The sequence below is a fragment of the Melanerpes formicivorus genome, unplaced genomic scaffold, assembly GCF_026170545.1.
Source record: "Melanerpes formicivorus ecotype bairdi unplaced genomic scaffold, bMelFor1.0.p_v2 SCAF_13, whole genome shotgun sequence".
In the NCBI taxonomy this organism is placed as follows: Eukaryota; Metazoa; Chordata; class Aves; order Piciformes; family Picidae; genus Melanerpes; species Melanerpes formicivorus.
Genome location: NW_027142365.1, coordinates 4,755,536 through 4,782,543, shown reverse-complemented (window position 1 = coordinate 4,782,543; position 27,008 = coordinate 4,755,536). Strand labels below are relative to the sequence as shown.

At 48.9% G+C, this 27,008-nt stretch overlaps 2 protein-coding genes across 4 annotated transcripts in view; one reads left to right on the top strand and one right to left on the bottom strand.

Annotated features, from left to right (window-relative positions):
* PLCD1 (phospholipase C delta 1) overlaps nt 1–3,730 on the top strand; it is a 58,670-nt gene extending 54,940 nt beyond the window's left edge. For both annotated transcript variants that reach the window (XM_068145920.1, XM_068145918.1), the window contains exons 14-15: nt 1,995–2,144; nt 2,500–3,730. In XM_068145920.1, coding sequence (XP_068002021.1) covers nt 1,995–2,144; nt 2,500–2,591 — 242 coding nt within the window. In that variant the 3' untranslated portion in view covers nt 2,592–3,730. The remainder of the gene's footprint in view (nt 1–1,994; nt 2,145–2,499) is intronic.
* A 3,684-nt stretch (nt 3,731–7,414) lies between these two features.
* Nucleotides 7,415–27,008, bottom strand: part of VILL (villin like) — a 37,646-nt gene continuing 18,052 nt past the window's right edge. For both annotated transcript variants that reach the window (XM_068145917.1, XM_068145916.1), the window contains exons 5-20: nt 26,749–26,857; nt 26,313–26,423; nt 23,594–23,793; nt 23,430–23,508; nt 21,437–21,535; nt 19,159–19,312; nt 18,047–18,147; nt 17,264–17,401; nt 16,551–16,709; nt 15,813–15,992; nt 14,952–15,097; nt 13,883–14,027; nt 13,056–13,244; nt 10,162–10,230; nt 9,003–9,254; nt 7,415–7,819 (exon numbers count right to left, since the gene is read on the bottom strand). In XM_068145917.1, coding sequence (XP_068002018.1) covers nt 7,706–7,819; nt 9,003–9,254; nt 10,162–10,230; nt 13,056–13,244; nt 13,883–14,027; nt 14,952–15,097; nt 15,813–15,992; nt 16,551–16,709; nt 17,264–17,401; nt 18,047–18,147; nt 19,159–19,312; nt 21,437–21,535; nt 23,430–23,508; nt 23,594–23,793; nt 26,313–26,423; nt 26,749–26,857 — 2,245 coding nt within the window. In that variant the 3' untranslated portion in view covers nt 7,415–7,705. The remainder of the gene's footprint in view (nt 7,820–9,002; nt 9,255–10,161; nt 10,231–13,055; nt 13,245–13,882; nt 14,028–14,951; nt 15,098–15,812; nt 15,993–16,550; nt 16,710–17,263; nt 17,402–18,046; nt 18,148–19,158; nt 19,313–21,436; nt 21,536–23,429; nt 23,509–23,593; nt 23,794–26,312; nt 26,424–26,748; nt 26,858–27,008) is intronic.

Sequence of the window (27,008 nt, the reverse complement as noted above, 5' to 3'; positions counted from 1 at the left end):
TGGGCTCAAGCCTCAGAGATCTCACAGACATTCCACCTCCCCATGGACTGTTTCTCACTGGTCAAACACAGCTGTGACTTCCCTCCATGCAGTGAGGGTCTGAATATTGTGGCCATCTGAGTTTGCAGAGGGCAAGTTCAGCCCTGTCTCCTGTGGGAGTAATGAGGCAGTAAGAGCCAAGCGCTGGAAAGTCAAGGCATATTTTCCTCCCTGCTAACAACATTTCCCTTTTCCTCTTTCCTGCCTGAGTAAACCTGGCCTGGCTCCTACAGCTCGCAGCCATTTCCGTCACCTACAATAAACAGGTTTTTTTATGTCCTGAGTGAAAGCTGTGTAGGGAACATTTCACCAGGCCTATTCCTCAGGGCTGCTCAGCACACCCAGCCCCACAGCCAGGCCTTGTCTGTCTGGAGTGATGCTGGAGGGAGTGTTGGCCAGTGAAAAGTGGCCATCAGGGTTGGAGAGGGGCAGCTGAAGAGAGGGTGTTGCATTTCCTGGGCTCAGGTTTCAGGTATGTCACCACACTTCACCATCTTACTTCATTTCATCTTTTATGGTTGGACTCCATGATCTTAAGGACCTTTTCCAGCCTAAATGATTCTGTGATCCTTTGTTGGTGGGACTGAAGCAGGGGCTGTGGGCAAAGGCCAAGTCACAGCGGTGCAGCTGTAGAGCTCAAGAGGTTGTGGGAACCTGCTGGCTCAGCAGCTCTGAGCATCTCTCTGTGGCTCAGAGATGGACTGAAAGTCCCCTGCAGATGTCAGTACAGGGAAACCTACTGTCCTAGGGCTGATGACATTCCCTTAGCTTGATTTCTGCTTCCAGAAGATCAGCAACACTGGGGCTTTTCTCCCCGAAGGATAAAAGGGGTCAGGAGCAGATGTGTGTTACCTGGACAGTCCAGTTGCTTTAATCCTGTGAAAGGCCAAATAAAGTGCACCAGGCCAGCACAGGTACTGTCCCATGGCACTGTCCACATGCCCATCTCAGCACCTTCAGGGCCAGCTGAAAAATCCCTGCCTCCCACCAAGGTGTCTGCAGACCCTCCATGACCACCAGGCTTGAGCTGAGGTTTTGCTGTCCTTCTGCTCGGCACAGGCTGGGCTGACAGCAGTAATGTTTCAGACAGGATGTCCTCTCCTCCTGTTTCTTTCTGGGGTGTGGTTTATTGAACTGCAGGGAGCAGCCACCATGACCTGCAGGGAGAGAGCACTGAGCTTGCTGAGGTTTGTTTGCTTTGTGAGTCTGGTCCACAAGATCCTTATCCATAGGAGCAGTGGGGCTAGTTCAGCTGTCTCAGACTCTGCCCTTTTACAGGGAGGCACAAATGATTTTGTCCACATACTTAATGATCTTTTTGTAACCAGACTCTTCTCACTAACCTTTCTTGCAGACAGGGAAACTAAGGCACGGAGTGGTGACAGATAGGTACACCTCAAGCACTGAGCATGGCTTAAGGTGTATCATAGTATCATAGTATCAGTCAGGGTTGGAAGGCACCACAAGGATCATCTAGTTCCAACCCCCCTGCCATGGGCAGGGACGAAAAATGGTCACAGCACAAAGGCACAGCTCTTCTCTCTGCTCCCCCCTGGTTCAGGGCTGTGAAAATTTGCAGCTGGTCCAATGGCAACCAAAGATGTCCACAAATCAGTCAGCAAGAGCTTGTGGAGCAGAGCTGACTTTACCTTCCTCCTGCTCCTTGCTCCCTTCTGGGACTGTGGTGCTGAGGTCTACAGTAAGCTGCTTGAGAAAAAGGATTTATTGATACCAGATAGCTTGTGTGAGAGCTGGGAACAGTGGTTTTGGCACCTCCTGAGACCTTTGTCCTGGATCAGATTAGGTTGGCAGTTAGGCAAAATCTCCACCCATTTGCAAGTGTCTCCAACCTTACCTGCCAAGATCTCTGACCTCCATCATTGCTTGTGTGCATATTGCACCTCCTTCCTTGTTTGTAGGCAAGTCTGACCTCCATCTTTGTCTGTGTTGCCCAGGCTTTAACCCAAAATGGGATGAAGAGTTTACATTTGACATAGAGATGCCTGCACTTGCCCTGGTCCGCTTTGTGGTGGAAGACTTTGACTTGTCAACCAAGAACGACTTCATTGGGCAGTACACTCTTCCCTTCACTAGTCTGAAGCAAGGTAAGGCCCCACTCCCTATTTCCCAGAACCACTGAGGCCTTTGGGAAGCTCCAGACCTTGGGTCAGACACCTTGGGTCAGAACAGGTTATCTCTCTGGGGTATAGGCAAGATGGTAAATGGTCTATTAGGAAGCTGTTAACACTGCCTCAGGGGAAGGGAACTCCTTGTGACCAGTGGCCTTGGGCATGATATGTTCCCCACACTCAAAGCCACACTTCTCAGACCTGTTCTGTGGGGCACTGGGAGCAAAATGCTCTGAGACAGGGAGATGTTTCTGCAGGGTTTTGGCAAATGTTAGCAAATGCTTTCCCAAGTGGACCGGAGGCCACATCCCCTCTGTGTCTTTGCTTCCAGGTTACCGCCACATCCATCTTCTGACCAAGAACGGAGACCCGTACTCCTCCTCCACCCTCTTTGTGTACGTCAGTATCCAGGACTATGAGTAGCAGCTCAGCTCTTTCAGGACACAGTGAACCTCGTTACAGACCTAGAAGGAATTCAGCCTGCACCATCTGCCAATGTCAGGGTCCCCCTCAAGTCCCCAGTGCTTCCTCTGGAGCAGCAAAGGGCACTCCTCAGAGGTGAAAGAGCTGTCCTTGACCTTCTCCATTCTGCTGGAAACACACTAATGCTGCTGTTGAGGTTAATCCTTTTGTACCTGTTTGACCAACCCAGCTGTGGTTCTAGTTCACTCTAGTCAGTGTGATTCTTTTTTTTTCCTTTCCAGTTTTGCTTTTAGCAAGGGGCCAGGGACTCCTTTTTTTAAGCTAAAGTACAGCTCATGGGGTGGGTTTGGTCAGAGAGCTGCACGAAGCACCCAACATCTGTGCAAGGAAAGAGTCCACCCCACCACCGAGATCAGTGGCCAGACGCCAGGTGAACTTCTTGGGGCTTCAGATGTCAGCCATATGAAGTCTTGAAAGGGGGACAGAGCTCTCCTCTTTTCTGTTACAGATTAAAAAAGCAAGCTGCACTCCCAAGGCTGTTATGTAACTTGCCTTTGGTATTGTCATAAAGAATACATGAGCACTACCCTGCCTTGCACCTGGCTCTCAGCCAGCTCGCTTTGCATTCAAAGCCTGCCTCTCTCTCCCCCTGTGAAGGAGAAAGAAGCTGCTGAATGGCAGCCTTCCCTCTAGCCCAAAGTGAAACCCACTCAAAGGCACCTCAGAGGCCACCTCTTGCTCCCCGTGAGAGCCGAAAATAGGCTCGGTTGACAGCAGGGCTTTGGGGTTTGTGTAACGCAGTGAAACTTTTTTGGGTGTTTGTGTTTTTTATAGAAAAGAAAAAAAAAAAAGGGGTTTTAATTAAAAAAAAGAGTCATTTTTGAAGGCAGAGGGAGTGGCAATAGAAACCATTGTAAATGTCAGCCTGATCCCCAGTTGCACTGCAGAGGTCACAGCACACAGTATTTATGGCAACAAGTGGTGGGGTTTTTTTTCCCTTCCCTTCCAAGTACAACTGCAGAGTTGAGGGAATGTTGTTGAAATAAAAGAATATATGTATATATATTTTGAAGTGCCAACTATCTTTACTGACAATTTGTTAGACTATTAAAGCCAACCCAAACAATCTGGAAAAAAGTCCAGCTGCTTGTCACTGTTTGGCTCTTTTGTCTTGCTCAAGCGCAACAGACGTGAAGTTGAAGACAGCACTGCCCAGTTTCTTAAAGCTCCCACTGCTTCCAGGGTCTTTCATGCCTGGTGGGGGAGAGGATGGGCTGCTACCAAAGATGTCCAGAGAAGGGCCACGAGGATGATCAGAGGGCTGGAGCACCTCTCCTATGAGGACAGACTGAAGGAGTTGGGGCTGTTCAGTATGGAGAAGAGAAGGCTCCGAGGTGACCTAATTGTGGCCTTCCAGTATCTGAAGGGAGCTACAGGAAGGCTGGGGAGGGACTTGTTAGGGTGTCAGGGAGTGATAGGACTAGGGGGAATGGAATGAAGCTGGAGGTGGGGAGATTCAGGCTGGAGGTGAGGAGGAAGTTTTTCCCCATGAGAGTGGTGAAGCCCTGGAATGGGTTGTCCAGGGAGGTGGTTGAGGCCCCGTCCCTGGAGGTGTTTAAGCCCAGGCTGGATGAGGCTCTGTCCAGCCTGATCTAGTGTGGGGTGTCCCTGCCCATGGCAGGGGGGTTGGAACTAGATGATCCTTGTGGTCCCTTCCAACCCTGACTGATACTATAATACTATGACACTATGATGCTAATGTCCCTTGAAACACATTCCAGTCCATTCACTCCTCCACCTATTTTTTGAGTCCAAGAATAGCCTGGATTGAGCAATCCTTTGGTCCCACTGCAAAACCGTGTTTCATGTTGTGCTGTGGTAATCCTTGCTGGACACCTTGGGTTTTTCCTCTTCACTACAGTGTTGTGTGATGTTGTTAAAACAGTTTCAGATTAAATGTGAATCCTATCCACAACTCAAAGGCTCATATTGACTGGAAAAAAATGGTGGTTGGAAGAGATCAAGAGTGGCAGAGGCCACTGAGGTAGCAGAGGGTGTCCTACAGTCTCTCTCAGCTCACCTCTGGGATGGGGAATATTGTATCAGGAGACACATTTGAAGGCCAAGGCTGCCCTTGACATCCAACTCAGGAGCATCCATGACTTAGGGACAGCCCAAATACACTCCCTGCTCACAGGATGCTTCAAGCATTTTGTTCTGAAGAGCCATGGGGTAAAAAGCATGAGTGAAGGACACCAGGAAATGCCCTGTAACATGTAGGGGGCTTGCACCATGTGGCATTCCTGCTTCCATTCATGTCAGCATCAGCTCTGGTAAGGCAAGCTGGATCAACCCCATTGAGCTGAGAACAAATTATTTGTGGTTCTGGTGTTGCAGGATTCCAGCTGGATTATTGAGCTAAACCAGCCCTCACCTACCTGCAGTGGCCAGCACTAGAGAAGTGGAGGGACAGGGAATGGGAAGAGATGTGGGAGTAGGACTACACTATTCAGGGCCAGAGTAGATATGGATGTTCTGCACTTAAATAAAGGTAGGCAAGATCTGCAGGAAGAGAGAACATCCCCTGTCAGGTAGGCACAGTCAGGGAAAAAACTATTGGAGCCAGGTTGGAAGGTAGCTGAGATAACCAGCTGAGATGGACCAGAGAATGATGGACAATGTTGTAAGGTCTCTCCCCAAAAGATGGGACATGATCCATGCCATGGTCAAAGCACCTCACCTCTGAGCAGATTAGGATATGATAGAGTCCCAGAACTCTGGTGAAAAGAGCAGCAGAAACAGGACCTGACCCACTAAGCACCGCAGCAAAAGCCTTGAGCAGCATGAATGAGAGGATGTGGGTGAGAATCTCTCCTTTAGAAATCAGAGGCAGAGAATAAAACCAGCTCTCCCCCTGGGGAGAGCAGCAGCAGTTTCTAACAGGCCCAGAGAGCAGAAGGATCTGCTCTCTGTAAAGTCCCATGCTGGTTTCTGAGTCCTGGCAGCAGTGCTCCACTCGTGGTGGTGAGCACTGTGGCAGCAGGAGCTGAAGCAGTTTGTAGCAAACTGATCTCTTTAATCTGCTTAGATTGCCCCCGGTCTCCATGTGACAGCACCACGCTCCATGTGCCCAGTCAGGGCTGGTAGGTGGCACTGCAGCATTCCACTGAGGAGCACATGCAACCTGTCTGCCTGGGAGCTGGCAGGAGCATGCTGCAGTGGGGCAACACAAACATTGCTGCTTCCAGCAGTGGCAATAGAGGCTGAAGCAGGGACAATGTGCATGGGTTGCCCCCAGCAGGAGGACATCAGGAACAACCATACAGGTAACCTGCTGATTTGTGTCTTGGCTTGACACTTACCTTATTCTGCACAGGGCTTCAATGGGATTTGGGCTAGACCCTCAAGCAGAAATGGAATGAAGTGGTGGCAGAAGCACAGTGGTAATGGCAGAGTTGTGGCTCACTACCACCAACAGAACAAGAAGACACAGTCTCAAGCTGCACCAGGGAAGGTTTAGGCTGGGTGTTAGGAAGAAGTTCTTCACAGAAAGAGAGATTGGCCATTGGAATGTGGTGCCCAGGGAGGTGGTGGAGGCACCATCACTGGGGGTGTTTAGAAAGAGACTGGATGAGGCACTTGGTGCCCATGGTTTAGTTGATTAGATGGTGTTGGGTGGCAGGTTGGACTTGATGATCTCAAAGGTCTCTTCCAACCTGGTCTGGTCTATTCTATTCTATTCTAAACACAAAGATCTGTCCAGAGGACCCCAGCACCTGGAGGTGCCTGCCTCCAGCTCAGCCAGGGGCTGACACTTCAGCACTAATGCCTGGTGCTGGGTGTTGAATGAGCGCTCCTCACTCCTCAAGCAACAGCCAGCTGCAGTTCCTCAGCTCCACCTCTCAGCTCTCCCCCTCAGGGGGGAGTCTGGACAACTGCTGAACAGCCAAGGACCCACCATGGGCAAAATGGACAGGAGCTTCAGGAGCAGGATACATGGACCTGGGGAAACAAATGGTCCTGGCTATGTGGTGTCTGGGAAGAGAGAGGGCCCCACCTCCTCTGTTTGTTATTTTCTTTTCCAAAAGATCCCAAATCCCACTCACCATCAGTTGTTTGAAGGGCATGTGGCCCTGCAAAGCTTTTCTAGGCCATCCTACCCCACATGCTGATCAAGGACACTTAAGTGCTGCTGCTGGCCATTTATTTGGAATCACTGATCAGGCTGGAACTGGAGTAAAGCTGTAAATCCACATCTTCTGAGTTTTGAAGCATGTCTCTCTTGTTTACAGTTGCATCCCTTAATCACTGCTAGCTTACATTTTCCTCTGCCCTCCTCAATCAGACTGAACTCCTGGTATGGAAGTGCTTTCAGCCCCAAGGACATCATAGGGATGGAGGTCTGACAAAACCTTCAGTGGGACACACTGCCTCAGGTCATACCCAAAAGCCTCCAAGCTTTCTCAAGCCTCTGGTCTTCAATCATCTGCATAGGTTTGTGTACTTGATGGTCAGGTGAGATTGCAAATGCTGTCTGAAGGAGAGAATTGTAGTCAGAGTCTTGTCTGGCAGTCAAACTCAACAGCTGTGTCTAGCTCTGCATCTCACCACCTTCTGGAAACAGATCAGCTAATAAATACTTCTGGATACTCCACTATCTTTTTCCTGACCTCACAGCTTTGCTTTCCTCTCCTCACCCAGAATTTACCTAGCAGCTGCAAGGCCTTTGTCCTCCTAATCTTAAACTCCTACAAATGAAGGAACATCATGGCCCTGTGCATGTGGCAATTTGCACAAGAGAGAGAAATGAAGAGGCTACAATATGGTTGTGTGACACATACTTTTCTTCATGGCTATGAGCAATAAAGTGTCAAAAAGAGGCAAAAACATCCTGCAAAGTTGTCCCTGCAGAAGGTATGTCCCTTCCTCCTGAGGTTCAGAGAGAAAGGAACTGTCCCCTGAACAGTGGCTGCTGGAATAACTGCCCTGGAGCTTGGCCTGATTGAGGTGCTAGGTTGGGTTCATTGAGCAACTGTCTGTACTTCTTCCCTGCAGCTCCTAAGAGAGCGAGGGCTGGTCCCAGAGTCACTGGATGCTGGATGGCCCCTGTGGTCTCAGAAGAGTCCATGTTGCTTCTTCTCATTCTGCTGCTTCCATTTGGGCATCTGGTAGAACTCATCCTTGGACTTCCCAAAGATGTCGTGGAAATCAGCATCAGAGAGATAGAACTGCAGTGGGAGGAGAGAGCAAGGAGAGGTCAGCTTTGGCTGCATCAGCTTCACCCCTTCTTCACTGTGTTAGTGCTGACCCCTGATGCCATGCCAACAGCTCCTGCCTGCTGCCTGTCCTTGTAGTGGGAAGTGGAATGTCCCAGAAACTCTTCCTGATCTCTTTCCAAAGCCCTGGGGGAATACAAGCCTGCCAGCCCAAAGGGATGCTCTGGCTGGACTTTGGTCCCTACTAATCATACTGAGGAGAAGACAATCCATGTGTTGGAGAAGCTGAAGCTCACAAGAAAAGCATCTGCCTCTCAGTTCCCTCCTCCCAGAATTCCACAGGAAATCTTCACACCCAGGGCTGGAAAGACAGAAAGTTTTGTCACTAGTGGGCTCATCAGTGACAGTGAGAAAGACTGCGTGGGCAAGGCAGGCAGAGTCGTTCCCAGCAGTTTGGGTAGAAGCAAGCATTCATGTACAGCCCAGCTCAGGCACAACCATCAGCACACTGGCATTGCCATGGGGCAGAGCTGCTGGCCCAGCTATGGATCAGCTCTCTGGCTGGGGCTGTTGGCCTTTGCCAAGAGATCTTCCTGGGCAAGACACGGGTTGAAGAGAATGAAGGGAATCAGCCTCCTGTGTCCCTCCCATCAGCTTGCTTGGACCCAGCTACGGATGTTGCCAAAGCCCTTGGGCTGAAGGGATATTCTGAGAGGTGACATTCCTCCCTGTGCCTGGATAGGGTTTACTGAAATGCAGGCTTTCCAGCAAAACAAGAGAGATTCCTTCTGGAAGGAGATTCAAATGAAAACACCCACAGAGCAGGCACAAGGCAGCTCCTGCCTTCCTCCTCGGCTGTGTCGGCTTGTCTCACAGGAGCTGTACTTTTGATTCCCTGCTCCTCAAAGGACAGAGGTTGGGTGTAAAGGGCAGAGTAAAACTCCCAGAATATAGAGTATTTTAAAAATGACTATTTAAAATGAAATCTTCTGCCAAAACCAGAAATGCTTCAACTAGGGTAAAACTACCTTCCTGTCCTCTCACACGAAGCTCCTGCGTTTTGATGAGACCTATGTGTCCAGCTAGCATCTCCTTGAGCCTGAGCAGAACTTAATGATCCAAAGCCCTAGGGCACTTAGCCAGCGACTGAGCTCCAGATTAAGCTACAAAGGCATCAAGCCAGCAATGCTGTCACCTCCTTTTTAGTGGGATCCACGCCTTCTGGAAGTTCATCCACTGTCTTGTTCATCAGCACCTCTCGGGAGTAAACTCCTTCCCCGTTGGGCAGCGGGGAAGGGCTGTTGCTGCTGTTGTGGTTGCTGCTGTTGCTGTAGCTGTTGCTGTGGTTCAGGTGTGATTTATACTCTGGGGAAGCACTTGCTGTACTCACACCAGCCAAGCTGGGTGTGCTGAGGATGGTCTTGTTCAGGTTGATGTTGTTAAGGTCCTGCCAAATGGAGGAAAACACATGAAGACAAGAGGCTCTCCAAGAGCTGGGTGGGGTTTATCCCAGGATCTCTCTCTCTGCTGGGGGTGAGGGCCTATTTCTGGCACAGACTAACTGTTGGCCTGTAGCTCCAAAGCAACAATGGGAAAGTCTGAATGAAAATATTAGTCCAGCACCTCCACTGAAGTTACATCTTGATGGTAGGCCTGCTAAAAGCACAGCCCTGATGAGAGCCCTTGGAAATAACTGAAGATACTTTCAGCAGTCTCATTCTTCTCAAGATAACAGCAGGGAAAGGTGCATGTGGGAGGACAGAAGGTGAGATGAGATATCTACCATCTCTAAAACTTCTAAATTACCTGCATTCCCCTCCCTGATATGTCATATCTCTTTGTTCAAAGCCCCTGCCACTTCCTCCCACTTATCCTTATCCTGCCCCTGTCCAGGGCAGAACTGATCTCTGTGACATTCATGTTTGGGACCTTCTTTCCTCTGTGCTTTGTAAGATCTTCCACCCTGCTATGCCCTTCCTGACCATGGGCCCCTCACCCAGGGTCTCAGGGGCTCCACCACTGCAAACTGTTCATGCAACACTTAGCTGCACACTCTTCTATCTGCCCCCACTTTCATTTGCATGTGTAGTTTAGAAAGCAGCTGGCCAGCTTCCTGCACACACAGATGCTTCTGCACAGGACTGGAGAAAGCCCAGGAGATCTGGGTGTATTTATGAGTTATTAATCACATCTCCCTCAGCTTTCCACAGGAGGCCACAGATCTGACCTTGACAGCCTGAGGTCCCCATGCCTGCTCTTATCATTATGTTCTCTCCTTCCCATGACCAGGCTGGGGGACGAAATTGTGTTTCAACTGAGGTGTTTTCAACCCCTATGGCCAAGAAGCAACTCACCACTTTGATCTCAGATATAGCTGACACATCTCCTAAGCTGTTCTTCATCTCCTCATAGGACTTGCCATCCTAAAACAAAAGAGAGTTGTAAGAGGCACAGGACACCTTTAATTAGCACACACTCTTGCTCTCTGAGGGGGTCAGGAGATCATAGGAATTTTAAAGCACAGTGGTGGCCATTCGGGGGGCAGTTGGTACCTCCTGCAAACCTCAGCTCCCAGGGTCAGGAGACTGAGCCATAATCTGAACTTTCACTTGAAAAGAAAGAAACAAATGGACTCCAACCTTTGCAGTTGTACAACAACAGGTGAAAACAAGAGATTTAAAGACTTCAGAGTGCAGAAGGCAAGTGAAGAGAGATTGTGTTTACTGCTGGATTTCAGTCTTTTACGTATTAAATGAATCTTGCACTGCCTGAAAACTAGGGATAAAATCATATTCCTTTGTTTCCTTTCCCTGATTAATTTAGCTAAAGCAACAGGAAAGCCTTGGTCCCTGACTTCTTGTGATTTGCTGTCCTGTAGTACCAGCATCCTCTTACTTCCTAAGAAAGGGATACAGCAGATACCTTGGCAAAGCTGATGACTGTTGCCCTAAGCAGTCAGGAGATGTCAGTCCTTAACAGAATCATCCACCAAAGCTCCCCCAACAAGAGCAAACACCACAAACACATGGACTGCAGAGCAAACAGATTTAGACCCAAAACTGAGCAATGAACACACACACACACACACACCCAGATGTTTCTGGGATGTCAACACTTTGGATTGCTGGTCTGTAGCTGCTGAAGCTGCCTACAGGGGATAGTTTTAGAGGCACATATCTTATGAGCTGTATCCTTGTTTCTCAGCAGTTCCTCAGGAAAAAAAGACCCAAGACACACATACAAAACCCAACAGCAACAACAAAACCCCCAAACCCACAAAACAAAACAACAAAACCCAAGTTTTGACCTTTGTTCTAACCATCAACTGTGTTTTAAGGGTCAGTGCTGTGGGAGTTGCTGTCTTGTCTGTCCCAATCCAGCTGTCAAGACAGGCTCTCTACCACCACGCTGGTTGCAAAGCAAGGCAATGCAAACTCTGTTGCCCTGTCTGTCCCACCTGCATGGGACTTCACTCACAGCCCTTTGGGCAACCACCAGATGGGATTGCTTGTGAAGTGGTTGAACACTGATGATCATAGAGAAAAACACCAGGAGAGGTAAGAGATGATCATGAGCAGCCTTGGGAATACACCACCTGGGAGCTGAGCTTTTCCTAACTGCCCATCGTTTTCTACCTTTAATTAAGCCGTGCACACCAGTGCCATCGGGTGGCAGGAACTCACGGGGACAGCCTGGCAGCACTGCTTCCCCCTGGCTGCTGGGAACAGATACTCTGGCCCCACTGACTACCAAAGCCCCTCTGGGATTGTCCTTTATGTACCTATATATTCTGTGTGCCAGCACAGAGTCCCCAGGCTGGCTGGCCTGCCTGATGCATGGTCTGCATGGAGTGAAGGGCATCGCTCTTTCCTTCATCCAACCCTTCTGTGGGGAGGAGATAGGGTCCTGACCTTGCACTGCCCACATGAGCAAATCTCTGCTCCACATTGTGCTCCTGAAATGATCTGGTTTAAAGCCCAGGTGTTTAAAAGAGGAGAGAAAGAGGGAAACAGTGATAGGATGAGAGGTAATGGTTTCAAAGGAGGGGAGATCCACATTAGATATTAGGAAGGAATTCTTCACTGTAAGGGTGGTGAGACACTGGAACAGGTTTCCCTGTGGATACTTCATCCCTGGAAGTGTTCAAGCACAGGCTGGATGAGCCTGTGAGCAACCTGATCTAGTGGAAGGTGTCCCTGCCCATGGCAAGGGGATTGGAACTAGATGACTTTCAAGATCCCTTCCAGCTGAATCCATTCTCTGATTCTGTGACTTCTTTCTTTCCCAGGCATCTCCAGAGGCAAGTCTCCATTTCTGTATAGCAATGAGCTGGTGTTTCTAAATCAACTTTTTAACAGAAGGCTTGCATGTAGGGACCAAGAGTGACCTTGCTCAGGAGCTCCTGGGCTTTGGTGGGCAGGACCAAGAGTGACCTTGCTCAGGAGCTCCTGGGCTTCGATGGGCAGGACCAAGAGTGACCTTGCTGAGGAGCTCCTGGGCTTTGATGGGCAGGACCAAGAGTGACCTTGCTCAGGAGCTCCTGGGCTTTGATGGGCAGGACCAAGAGTGACCTTGCTGAGGAGCTCCTGGGCTTCGATGGGCAGGACCAAGAGTGACCTTGCTCAGGAGCTCCTGGGCTTTGATGGGCAGGACCAAGAGTGACCTTGCTCAGGAGCTCCTGGGCTTTGATGGGCAGCCTGCAAACCTGAACATGAGACCTGTCTGCTCACATCTTTCATTTCTCTAGAGTTTGCCCTTAAAGCTGGGTCACAAATTTTCCTCTCTGGCTGCATTTTGAAAAAATGAACATTTTTTTCCCCCTCTTTTGCTAATTTTCATTATGACACAGGATACTTTCTGTTGTCACCCTGAACTTGATTTTACTCCTAGCAGCTTCAACCCATTTTTGCTGAAATCACCAACCTGATTTGGGATCTCATGTTTGTTTTTCTTTACAGTACAAGTGTGGATATTGTGAACTCAAGCACATTTACTTAGGTGTGCAAAAGCCTCAGTTTCACCCAACAGGTACTTTCTGCTGGTGAAAGAATCATAGAATGGTCCAGGCTGGAAGGGACCTCCAAAGGTCATCTAGTCCAACCTCATGAATAGAAGAGTAGAAGCTGCTCAGGAGGTTGTGAAGCTCAGGGCATGTTTTGTTCCATGCAACACAGAAGATATGACCATGAACACCCTTTATGCACTCCTGAGCACATGTGCACAAGTTGGGGCTTTCCCAGCAACTTACACTCCATTTGTAGGGGTCCCAGGCATTGAACCATCCTGTGAAGTTGAGGGGTTCGTATCCCTGCTTCACCAGTATGATTGGAGTTGCCAAATCTCTCCCTGCTGGATGGGTCTTGAGATACTCCTTAGCTGAGGCAATTGCCTCATTCCTCTCATATGTGTTGGAGCCTTTGCCAACCCAAAGGAAAATCTGCAAGGAGAGAAGGTGTTGAAGATCAGCGAGCAGGCAGGACCTCTGCAGACACAGCAGTTTGTTCTCCCCTGCCACCTGGAGCACAGATAACACTGCAAGTGTTGTTCCCCAATAGTCCTCTGGAGTTTTCATCCTGGTTTTACACCCAGCCAAGAAAGATTTTGCTTTTGAGACAGGCATGAAGCTAAAGATTTCAAGAAGCTTCTTTGGCCCAGTCCTTGCATGGGCCAGAACTCCAGCAGCCTTGGAAAGCAAATACCCAGAGACAGATTGGGAAAGTCTAAAGTAAGTCACTCCCATTGGTGCTGGGAAATGAAGGGGAAGGTTTCTGGCTGCCAGCCCCTTCTTGACCTGCCAAAGACTGGAGTAGATCCAGTTCTTCTAGCTTGGAGCAGAGCATGGACCAAGTGCCTCAGTTCCCTCCTTTCTGAAACAGGGCTAGCAGTACTACCTTACTCCTGTGTTTTGTACCTGGGTAAGAAGGACTAGACATGCACCTGCTTGTCTGCCAAGGGTTTGGAGATGGGACAGAAGGTATATTGCCCTTGCTTTCACACGGAATGATGGATTCAAACCAATTAAGCAGTAACTTGTTTGAAAATATGGGGAGAAGGAGAGGAGGAGTCTGGGCTGACCTCTTCCCATGTGTCTAGCAGCATGACATCATCTTCATCCAAGTCCTCCTGGCAGAAGCCCACCACCTCTGTCATGATGAACCGACCTGTCTGGTTGGAGCACTCGAAGAGGCGAGGCTGGTAGTGCGTGATCTTCTCCTGAAACCTTCCTCATACATGGCAAGGAAAGAAAAAAGCAAGAGAGATGGGAAACTTTCCCTCATGCTTAACTGTGGGGCCTTGCTGCCACTTGTTATGACCTCGGTGGAAGAGTTTGGAACACGGTAACACTCATCTGAGGGCTTGAAAAATCAGCAGTGTAAGGATTTGGGGGATTCTCAGAACACCTGAACTTTTGGTAAAGGTAATTTTTTTCCTCCACTCAAAGAAGGCCAAAGCAGAACTCCTCTCTCCTTGTGGAGATCAGCAGCAGAATGAGAGGACACAGTCTCAAGCTGCGCCAGGGGAAGTTTAGGCTCAAGGTGAGGAGAAAGTTCTTCACTGAGAGAGTTGTTAGCCATTGGAATGTGCTGCCCAGGGAGGTGGTGGAGTCCCCATCCCTGGAGGTGTTCAAGAGGGGACTGGACATGGCACTTGGTGCCATGGTTTAGTAGGCATGAGGAGTTGGGTGACAGGTTGGACTGGATGATCTTTGAGGTCTTTTCCAACCTTGTTGATTCTATGATTCTGTGTCAGGTGAAAGCACATCAGATCAGTTGCAGAGGAACCCATCACATACACAGAGGGCTGAAGAAATCCAGGCTGTTCAAAAGCAGATTCAGTTTTGTGCATCTTCAAGGGCTGGCCATAAAGCTAAAAACATCTCGAAGTGGAGCTCATGATGCACATAGACCTTGTGACAAGGTATGGAATGGATGTACTGTGGGGAAGGGAGGATGTAGCACACTGCAGGGCTTGGGTCTGCAGCACCAAGAGACATCTTGGTGTGCTTTCTGGCCAAGCTTTTAGGGATATTCTGGTGTGCTCCCTTTAGTGAGGACACAGCATCGAAGCGCATCCTCATCCTCCTGCAGAGTTTTGACCCCTTGTTTCCAGGCCAAGCGCAGAGGAACAAGGAGGTCATGCTTACCTCTTTTCACTGGCGTAGGGTGCTTTGCCTCCCAAGGCTTCCCAGAACTCTGCTGGCTCTTGTCCTTCCAGAATGGTGTGCTTGTCCCGTTTGGAAATGACGTCAGCTACCATTTTTGCCATCTCCCTTTCATCTCCGCTGCATCCCTGTATTCAGGAGGTAAGACTGAGGTGGATATGGGGACAGACAGGCAAAACTTCCCTGTGGGGAAAAGCTGGCCTGGTCCTACCCTCCTCTGGATAGTTTTAGACCTGCTTGAATGCTTTTGAGAGTCTCATCTGAGCTGGTCCTTGAAGGCATATTCAGTGCAGCCAATGACATGTAGAGTGAAACTCATATTATCATAGAATGGTTTGGTTTGGAAGGGACTTTAAACATTATCTAGTCCAACCTTCTGGCTTCCAGCCTTCCCTGTCAGGGACATCTTTTACTGTTTCAAGGCATTCAAACCCCCATCCAACCTGACCTTGAACATTTGAAATGATGGGGCATTTACAGCTTCTCTGGGCAACCCTTTTGCTTCTGTTTGATCTACCATCTCATCCTGAAACACTTGACTAAGGCAGGATAGATGATTTGCTCTAATGCTGGCTAGTTTGTTACAGCTGGGGAACCTGGAGTGCTTTATTCACCTGAAAGCATCTAAAACGTGACTAGGTGAACCCAAGATGGGTTACTCCTCAACAAAGAGGGCTGTGTTACTGCTGATCCACTATAGAGGAAGCCTTCTCTTGGGAGCCTCCTCCCTTGACATGAATGGGTTCCAGCTCAAGGATACACCTCCACAGCTCACTGGATGCAGGAGACCCAAGAGCTGCATCAGAAATTTCAGCTCCCTTCAGCTGCCTGCTCTGGACTCACCTTCCCACACCACAGGTAGCAGAGTTGGCTGGTTGTCAGCAGGAAGACATCATTGGAGTTGAGTGAGGAGGCTCTGGCTGGCACCTCTGTGGCCTTTGTGTTCATCTCGTCCGTGCCCCTCACCTGGAAGAGGCGGATGGCCGGCTCGGGTGTGCTGCTCTGAGCCCGGCTTGTGCCACCCTGCGAGGAAACAGAGCAAGGGTGGTACTGGGAGGTGAGGATGGCATGCACATCCAGCTTGGATGAAGAAGGCCCTTGACACTACAACTTTCCATGCTGCTGCAACGATGGACCATGGCCTTGCACTGAGTACCTCATCCAGTCTGTTCTTAAACACCTCCAGGGATGTTGACCCCACCACCTGCCTGGGCAGCCCATTCCAATGGGCAATCTCTCTTTCTGTGAAGAACATCTTTCTAAGATCAAGCTGAAACTTCCCCCTACACAGCTCGAAACTGATGTCCTCTTGTTCTGTTGCTGGTTGCCTTGGAGAAGAAGCCACCCCTCACCAGGCTACAACCTCCTTTCAGGTAGTTGCAGACAGCAATAGATGATTTCCAGAGGTCCCTTCCAACTCCCAGCATAAGGTCTGCCCTGAGGCTCCTCTTCTCCAGGCTAAACAACACCAGCTCCCTCAGCCACTCCTCATAGGGCTGTGCTTGAGGCCTCTCACCAGTCTTCCCATCACAACTCCCAAGTCACCATTAGTGCTTGCCCCTTCCAGTGCCCACAGGTTACCTCATAGATGACGAGCCTGCCCTTGAAGATGGCCAGGAAGTGTGTGGGCTCCTTGCCCATGGTCACGCGCACCTGCACGGCCTCGTCCCCGTGCTGCTTGTCCAGCTCAACGGCGTTGAGGGCACAGGCAGTGATTTCATCCACAGAGGCGTGCCGACCCTGGTGGGGGGAAAGATGCCACATGCAGTGTGATGGGGTGGAGGGTGTAGGGCTCAGAGTGTGTAACCTCTTGCCAATCCCAAGCCCTGCACATAGCATCGTGAGAGTGGAGTTAAAACTACCAGGTGGTTCAATTTCCCTTGCATCCTGGGTTTGGATACTTTAGTGCATCCCATTTTCCAAGCTCCTCTCTGCATTCCCGGGGAGATAAATATACTTTTAAAGGCAAAACAGAGATATTCTTTTACTCATATGACTCCAGGACCTGAGGCTTAAGGGACAATCTGAAAGACTGCAAAGTTTGACCTCAGCACTGTGAACTCCTTCACCAGTTCTGCCTGATATTGCTGGTGCTCAGTCTGATGCCAGCTTGGGATCAGTGTCCATGCTGTGTACAAAACACAGTTTGGGGTATTTGCAATGGACAACTGGTGAGCAAAAGACATCTGAGCTCTTCTGGATGCTTGGGCTGGGATTTTTGTGTGCAATGGCTTCCTTCAGTTTTAGGCTCCCAGAAGACACAGCACAGTTCCTTCTGCTTTGGTTTGACCTACCTGCCACATGTAGAGGATATAGTGAGGCCTGCCTGATCTCAGGTAGGTGTACAGGACCAGGTAACAATCACCCCCATAGAACTGCCCATATGTCTTGGGATCCACTGGCTTCATTTCCAAGTCCTCAATCCTCCACACCTAGTGAAAGAAACATCTCGGTCAGCAGCAGTGAAGTCAATGTGAGGGTAGAGCACAGCAGCAGACCACTAAGTTCAGGTCTTCAGTTATCAATACAACCCTTCCTTTCTGCTCTAGATGCCAGCCTATGTTCCTCAGCTTGATTAAGTGCTTGCTGGCAAAGTCAGGTCTCTCCAGTGACTGCCACAATACATAGACCTTCAGCAGCCAATGGCCCTCAAGGAAGAGCAGCCTCCAGGTCCCTCTCAGCTCCTCTCTCAACCAGCTCCATCTTCCATGGGAGCCCACAAGAATGAGAGAGGGCCCTTTGCTCTGCATGAGTTTGGTTGATATGGATGTAATTCTCACCAGTGTGAGAAGGGGGTTGGCCATATCAGTCTCATGACCCACACACATGGCAGGAGTCATCCTGGTGACTCTGCTTTGCTCCACTGGTCATGGCTTGGAGGAGAAATGCCCCTGAGCTAATTCTAACTGCTGCATTAGAGTCTGTAAGCACTTTGCTCTGGCTGCAGCCATGCTTCCTTGGGGAGGATGGGTGGGCCCATCTTCAGAGCTCTGTATGGCTGCTGAGTGTGAAAAGGCAGAGCTGTTTGGAAATACACCAGTGACTGCATCCTCTGTCAGCAAAAGGAGCTCTCTCACCTGTATCTCCCCAGAGGCATCATCTACCATTCTCTGCTCAGCAGCTAGCTCTGGTCTGGCATGGAGCTGAGTGATGTCAAACTTCACTGGCTCCACCTTGGCTGCATGCACCAGCAGAACAGAAACAAGAACCCAGTGAATGCACAGTAACACACAAACCCTCTGCACCACCCTCATGCAAACTCACAATCATTATACACATGAGGAAAGCCTGGTCCACAGCTGCAAGAAGCCAGTCTCACCAGCAGGAAGCCAGTTTTGACTCTGGCATCTGCAAGAGCTCACACAGTCCAGTGCTGACCTGCTTGGGGCTGGCAGCTGGCCATATAGCTTTGTTGTTAGATAGAAATCTTCCCCCTCATAGCACATTCCAGTGATCATTGATTGGCAAAAACCTCAGTTGCCTCCTGATTGGAAAGTCCTAATTGTTTTCCCAATCTATGCATATTCCCCTCCCTTCAAAATGTTGCTTTCAGCAATGAAATGGCTCAGTTTCTCCAGCCCATGATTAAAGAGAGGCAGTATGGACAGCACAAAGGAAGACAGAGGTGTAGAGAAAAGGGAGAACTTGCAAGGGAAAGAGATTTGTGGCTCTCAGGCTATTGTTGATGAAAACATTCAGCATCTCTGTCACCATCCTATCATTCATTGACAAGTTCTCTCTCTTCAGTCTCGTTCGCTCTTGGGGGTTAATGCACTGTGGTCATCACCTCAGCAGCTCAGTAACTGAGGAACCATTTACACCTGCAGCAAAGGCAGAATAATTCCATTGACGCAGAAGGGTCTTGGGTGGATGCCAGTGTCAATGAGAGCAGAGTTTTGTTCAATGCTTCCTTGTCAGGTTCAGCAGTAGCCTTTTATAAAGAAAACTAGGAAGCCCTGCAAGTGTGAAGTTTTGCCCCAAATTTTTCAGGTGAGAGTGGTCTTCTGCCAGCATCAACATCTGGAATTAAGTGGCAGTTTGGTTCAAATCAGAAGCCTCAAGGCATGAAGAGAATGTGCACTAGATTTTCTAGGTACTGCAGAGGCAGGAGAGAGCTAAAGTGAATGATGTTGCCTCAGCTGTTGCTTAGCACAGCTAGGAAAGCCAAATCCAAGACAAATATGCTCACCAATTTTGCCTGTAGTGTAGACTTTGCCCAGTCCTTGAGTTTCATTCTTCTCTGTCCACCTCTGGAAGAGCTGCTTAAACATGGCTGATTCTGCTCCATCGTTGATCACTTCAACGTTGGTGGATGAAGGATAGCCTTTGGCTTGGATAAAACCCTGGTGCCATGGAGAAAGGACATTAGTGTGGATGTGCTGAGCTTGTCAGAGGCATCTGGAGGTGTTCAAGAGGGGACAGGACGTGGCACTTCGTGCTATGGTCTAGTAGTTAAAAGGTCTTGGGTGACAGGTTGGACTTGATGATCTTTGAGGTCTTTTCCAACCTTATTGATTCTATGATTCTATGATCAGAAGAGGGACATGGACCTGAACCAGCCCAAAGAGTGAATGCCTCCCAGCAAACAGAGTGGTATGACCAAGGGCAGGGGTTCACCCAAGCCTTGCATTCAGACTTACAAAAGGTGGTGCCTACAATCTCCCTCTCTAGCATCCATGTTCATTTGTGTGTTTAGGGGACTGCACCCCACCCCAGAGGCTGGTCACCTGGATCACATCCTACATTTAACCTCTGTGTGGCACCTTAGTCTGGAAGAAAGTCTCACTCAATGGTCTAATGAAAAGCCTCCTCCTCTATCTCAGACAGCTCCATAGATGGCTTCTGGTGATGGATCTAGGAGTAAAGGGAGCAGCAGTGGGGTGTGCTCTTGACCCAAGAGCCTAGCTCAGTTCTTTGCTTTGTTCCAAACATTGTATCCCTCTCTAAACCAGGGAGACTTCCATCCTGGAGCATGAGGGAGAGCATGCATGCCAATCTACTGAAGGAATGGAGGCAGCTAAGTACCTCCCAGCATTTTTTTTTCCCTAACCCAAATTTATTTCTTCACAACAGAGCCCCTGCTGAGTTAAATGACTACTTCCACAGAGGTGCTTGACGTAATATGAGAGGGGACAAAATCACCTGTGTCCTGCCACCATGCCAAAGTCATAGCTCACTTTTGGGAAACTGCTCTTGTGTTTATCTCAACAGGCTCCAGGATGACCTGGAGGTACTGGTGCTGACAGCCATGGTTCAGAAAAGCCTGACTGTGGGCTTCTGAGCACTCATCTTCTGCTGGAAATACTGCAGCCACACACTACCCCCAGGGAAAAGCAGAGCAGATGGTCTTCCCATCCCTCCCACCTGCCACGCTGAAAGAAAGAGATGTCTTTTGTTCTACATGTGTAGCTCAGGGCCAGAATTCTTAGAGCTGATTGTCTACTAAAAAGCATGAGTTAAGCTTTTGAAAGGAGCACAGAGGACTGCAAACTAGGTTTAAAGGCAAAGTTCCTTTATGCTTTTCTTCTCCAAGACAACTGATGCAATTGGGTGTCTTCAGGTAAGGCCTTACTGAAGATCTCATTGAAGATGAGGTCATTTATGGTCTTCACATAAAGGAACAGACAAATAAAAAGCTAAGTTCCTTTGTAGCAATCACTTCAACATGCCAAATTGTAAACCAGCTTCCAACTACCTCACTCAGTCAGGCTCCCTTGAAGCTAATTTTTCCTGGAAGGAGGGGTTGAGGCATGCTCAGCTAGAACTTAACTGCAGGGCAGCTCATCTGGGAGAGCAGTAGAGGTGCCAGGACACTGTGTTGGTGTGCTCTACCTTAACACAAGCCCTGGTCTGCCAACCTGAATTAACAGCAGTTAATAACAGAGCTCTTTCTGGAAGAGTCTTGTATCATCTTCAAACTCACATGTAGAGCCTGGGCCCAGCCCCACTGATGTGAAAAACACTTTGTTACCTATAATGGACTTGGAAGCACCTGTATAATAGATCAGGCTTCTCCAGAGAGACCAGAGACTTCCAGAGAGTCCCCCACTGACTTGCCCAAAGTGTTACTCTTGGTTAGGGAGGACTTAAGAGCCTCTTTAATAGCTCTTTATGGACCTGTAGGCCACAAATTTGTCTCATCTCATCTTGACCCTTCTGATACTCTCTGCTCCCATCACATCTGGAACCAGCAAAGCCCAGAAGTACAGCATTTACTGTGCAACAAGGTGTTTTGCTCTGTATTCCTCTCCTTTAATGAATTCCTTCTTAGTTTTAGTGGCAGGCCTTAGTACTGCAGTTTGGTGACTAACGATTTTGTGTTTACATCATCACTGCCCCCATAGACATTTAACTTCTCTCTGTTATTAGCCAGGCCAGCTCCCCAAGACCCACACTTGGCTGTAATTAGTGGTCATTTCTAGATTAGCACTCAGTTAGCCTCCCACGACATTGTTTGCACAACTCACCACAGCTCGAGTGAAGGCTGCTTTTTTCTCTTCTGGGCTGGAGGCTTTTCCTCTCCAGACATAAATCTTAAAACCACCTTGGTCTAAAATGTAGCAGTCCTGAGGGGAAACAGGGAAAAAAACACAGATGTGAATAGAACAGAACAGGAATAGAATAGAATAGAAATAGAACAGAATAGAATGGAATGGAATAGAATAGGAATAGAATAGGATAGGAAAGAATAGAATAGGATAGGATAGGATAGAACAGAATAGAATAGAATAGAATAGAATAGAATAGAATAGAATAGAATAGAATAGAATAGAATAGAATAGAATAGAATAGAATAGAATAGAATAGAAATGAAATTAACCAGGTTGGAAGAGACCTTTGAGATCATTGAGTCCAATCCATCACCCAACACCATCTAATCACCTAAACCATGGCACCAAGCACCCCATCCAGTCTCTTCCTAAACACCTCCAGTGATGGTGACTCCACCACCTCCCTCAAAGCTCAAAACAAGCAAATGTTCTTATTTGTAGCATACTCAGGTTGGATCCTTCCTGAAGATTTAAACTAGAATCATAGAATACTTTGGGTTGGAAGGAGCCTTTAAAGATCATGTAGTCCAACTCCCCTCCACTGAGCAGGGACATCTTCAATTATACTGAGCTGCTCAGAGCCCTGCCTAACCTGGCTATGAATGTTTCCAGGGCTGGGGCATCTACCACCTCTCTAGGCAGCCAGTTAGATGTAGCCCTACCTCATGTCCTTGCCTTGCAGAGCTCTAACCCTGGTGCAGCCATTAAGAGAGACAACAGTGGGTGGATTTACTCTTTGTAAATGAACTATAACCACCATCAACCCTACAGGGCAGGGTTCATTGCTGCACTGACTTTGCAAGCACACCTCACCCAGGTAACTGCCCTTTAACTGCAGTGAGTTAAACCAGGTATTTTTCTCAGGTATTGCTCAGAAGCAGTCACTACCATCTCATAAGAGATGTTCCCAAACCAACAGAAAACTATCTCCAAAGGCGCTGGGAGAAGTATGTGCTGAAATATCACCCTGAGCCTGCTGTGTTTCAGCATTGCTGCTGGTGGTGCTCATTTGTGCCAAGCCTGCTAATAAAGGACCTGGAAAAATCCACATTAGACATATTCTGTGTGACTGCTTTGTGCCCCACTCTGAAGCCGTTGCATCTTTGTGAACACAGCAGGGTCCCAAACCCAGTGAGGATGAGATGGCTGTCAAGCAGCCTGTCTCCACTGCAGAGAGCTGGTGCTCCAAATTGACAACCCACTGTGTGACCAAAGGCTTCTCATTTTTCAGACTGAACCTTGACAAGAAAAGCAAAAGTTCATGTGCCTGTAAGAGGAGACTGAGTGTTAGCAAGGCTAACACCAGGGGAGCTGGAGCCTTGCAGCACAGCGTGGTTTTGGAATAGGTTGGTTTGCACTGCAGAGAATTAAGGCTGAGCAATTCTCTGCCAAATGTGAGGCAGAAGGATATTAGGAAACTCTCTGCCTTCCAAAAGCCTTTGTGCAGAAGGAATCTCCTTCCAGGGTAGGTCACTGAGATGAGACTGTCAGAAGAAGGAAAACATGCCTTCATGACTTTGTGAGCAGAGTAATTGTTTGCTCTGAATTCTGCAGAGGGAGAGCTGTCTCCAAACATCAGCTATGAAGAAGCCTTATTGCCATCTGCAATTTATTCCTGGCCCACAGTTCTCCTTGACTCTGATTGCCAAGCCAACATAGTCCTTGGCTGAGAGGGCAAATTTGCCTTCTCTCGTTAGAGCAGCTTCAACACACCACCTGACTCTGGCCACCAAGATAGTGGCAGGGCTGTACACTGTCCTGTTCTCAGAGAACACCTGATAAACCTGAGGGACGAAAGGGCTGATAATTTTCAGCAAGCAGAGCATCTTCTTGACAGGGGTGCTCAGCTGAAAACAAAGCAGGCCACAATATCCTTTGCTTGCTGTAAGGTTTGATGGCTTTCTCTCACCTCATGCTGGAGCAGATCCTGTGTCAGGGGCCGAGTAGCTATCTCCTGTACCACCAGGTCGTTCTCCTTTTCATAGACACTGAAAGAGAGTCACCAAGCAGAGTCAGGCTTCGCAGCAGCCACTGTGACCAGGGGCAGGGTTTGCTGCCCAGCCCTGCACTTACTGGTAGAGCCGGACGTTTGCTTTCTGCAGCTCGTCTGCCTTGGTGTCCGGGATGGCTTCTTGGAGCTCCCCATGCCTCTCACCCAGCACCATCCTCATGATCTGCATGAGGTCTGGGGAGTCCTTCTCGTTGTCAATGATGCCGATCTGAGCGCGGCCACCTCTCTCGCTGTCCCTGATGCTGCGAGCCAGAGCGAGACCCTGCACAGGGAACACCAGGGGCTAAGTCCTGATCCAAGCAACAAATCTAGCAAGCCTCAGGCACAGAGCAATGACTGAGCACCACTACTCCATGCCAGGCTACAACAGCTCTATGAATCACAGAAACATTCATGCTGGGAAAAACCCTCAGGATCACCAAGTCCAACCAAGAGCCCTACTCTACAAGGGCCACTCCTAAACCATACCCCCAAGCACCACATCCAAACCACCTTTAAACACATCCAGAGCTAGTGACTCAACCACCTGCCTGGGCAGCACATTCCAATGCCTGATCACTCTTCCTGTGAAAAAATGTATCCTAATGTCTGGTCTAAACCCACCCAGTCATAGCTTGAGGCCATTCCCTCTTGTTCTATCACTAATTACCTGTGAGAAGCGACCGAGACCGGCACCAGCCTCTCTACAACGTCCTTTCAGGTAGTTGTAGAGAGCAATGAGGTCTTCTGGTGTCCTCCAAAATAATCTACTGAAAGGGACACATCTCTAATGCCTGCTTATTAATGAACTCTCAGGAAACTGCTGCACACCGCAGTCCCCCCGGTGCTTGCTCCTGCAGGGCGCAGGCAGGCAGCAGGCACCACAGGTGCTGCTTTTGTGTGACTGTACAGAAGCAGGACTAATGATCTAGTGAGATGGGCTGGGAGAGAGACACAGGCATGCTGAGGACAAGGAGGCTGGATGCTGCAGAGCTGCAGGACCCTGGGTGCCCCGTGGTGACATTTTACAGTGTTTCAAGTACTCAAAAAAAAGTTGATATTTCCTGTGGGAAAAAAGGCAGCGTGAAATGCCAAGCAACTAATTAGGCTGAAATCTCCATTTTCCATTTAATCATTTTATTTCCCTGGCTCTCACAGCAATAGCTTCGAGAAGAGCCACTCTGCTGCACCTAAGAAACAACCTCCTTGATTGCTAGGCATGAGATGAACCATGGCCTGCTCCTTACAGCAGCCATCCTTCTACCTGCTCCCCTTCCTCTGTATCCTGAAGGTTTTCTCATCTCTTTTCCACTCTCCACTGGATATTCTGCTCTAGCCATTGTGTCCTGGAAAACTGCCTTCTTTGTGAAGTTTCTTTCTCCCCTAGCTCTTGAGGTGATACCATGTGAAGAGCAGACTCGCTTGCCCTTCAGTTCATGCATATAATGTACAATGACTGGCTACTGCCTTTGCTGATTGATATATCTTGCTTTATTGCATCTCTGTATCTTGGTTTACCTTTCAGTAAAATAAGGATAATGAGCCCTTTGTGTAGTGCCTTAAGATCTATGGGTCTGCCCTACCAACCCCTGGGTTATGTATTCCTACTTGTCTCACAGTGCCCAAGCTGGAATTCCCTGTGTGAAAAATATATACTTAAAATTCATGTGCCTCTGGGGTACTTACTGCAGCTAAACTTAGCTGTGCTGCTAACCTTTTAGCTTCACATATAGCAAACTACAGGGCACAGAGGGCTGCATCAGGAGAAGTGTGGCCAGCAGGGCAAGGGAGGTGATTCTCCCCCTCTACTCAGCTCTGGTGAGACCCCACCTGGAGCACTGCATCCAGTTCTGGAGCCCCTATTACAAGAGGGATATGGATGTGCTGGAAGGTGTCCAGAGAAGGGCCATGAGGATGAGCAGAGGGCTGGAGCACTTCCCCTATGAGGACAGACTGAAGGAGTTGGGGCTGTTCAGTCTGGAGAAGAGAAGGCTCCGAGGTAACCTAATTGTGGCCTTCCAGTATCTGAAGGGGGCCTACAGGAAGGCTGGGGAGGGACTGCTCAGGATCTCAGGTAGTGATAAGAGTAGGGGGAATGGAATGAAGCTGGAGGTGGGGAGATTCAGGCTGGATGTGAGGAGGAGGTTCTTCACCATGAGAGTGGTGAAGCCCTGGAATGGGTTGTCCAGGGAGGTGGTTGAGGCTCCATCCCTGGAGGTGTTTAAGCCCAGGCTGGAGGAGGCTCTGACCAGGCTGATCTAGTGTGGGGTGTCCCTGCCCAAGGCAGGGGTGTTGGAACTAGATGATCCTTGTGGTCCCTTCCAACCCTGACTGGTACTATGATACTATGTAGATGGAGCTCCCTAGAGCAAGCTGGATACTGTTTTGTAGCTGGAGCTGGTGATGTGCCCACAGGCAGCAGTGAAAAGCAAGCTGAACTGGAGCAAAGCTCTTCCCTGGGCATCTGACACCAACAGATAGGCAAGAGGAAGATTTACAGAATCACAGAGTTGTTTCAGTTGGAAGATACCTTTAAGCCCATTGAGTTCAACCACTATCAAGTCTGGTGCTAAACCATATCCCTCAGTACTGCATTTGTTTGTCTTTTAAACACCTCCAGGGATGGGGACTCAGCCATCTCCCTGGGGAGCCTATTCCACTGTTTCACTGCAATTTTCTCTGTTCATCTCTGTGTTGTTGCTTTCACTGAGGTTTTTCACTGCTTCTCTGTTTTGCTTTGTTTTTCTGTCCAGGCAACAAAAATATCTGCTAGTAGAGTAAGCAGCTTTTGCCTGTACTCACCCTGGATTTCTCAGCAATGCTGCAGCTGGGCCCATTCCACTGAATCAGCACTTTCCCGAGGTCCAGCAAGAAAACATCACCCTTGTTGAAACTGTCCCAGGAAAGCGCTACCTGTCAGGAGGAAATGAAAGCATCTGGTGAGCTGAGGAGGACAGCAAGAGCTCAGGAGACAAGTCACAGCTATTGAGAATTTGCCCTTAGGGGTGTAACAACTGGTCTGCAATGACAGGCTCGTTCTCCTACCACTCAGCTAATTCACTGAGCCAAGCGACTTCTCTGATGACACTACCAAACAACTGGGTGAGGTCTTGAAGCCTATCCTGTAGCAGGGGCCCTTGAGCAGAGATGATGCATCTAGTAGGCAAACCTGGTGAAAAATGGATGTAGAAAGAGATGCCAGGAGAACTGATCCATAAGGGGAGAGGGTTCTCCTTACCTCTGTGGCTGACACGTGCTTCTTCCCCTTGACGTGAAGCAGACGCTTGATGTTGTACATATTGGTCTCTACGTGCTTGAATCCTGAAGCCACTCCTCCCTTCTTGTAGCTGGTTTGCAGTAGGAAATAAAAAGAGGTAAGAGCTGGTTGTAAAATACCTTCCCCTGCATACTCTGAGAACATCTCAAGCTTTTGGTGACAACTGCCATTTATAGGGAAGAGAGGCAACTCCTGAGAACCTTACAGTTTTCACCAAGCAT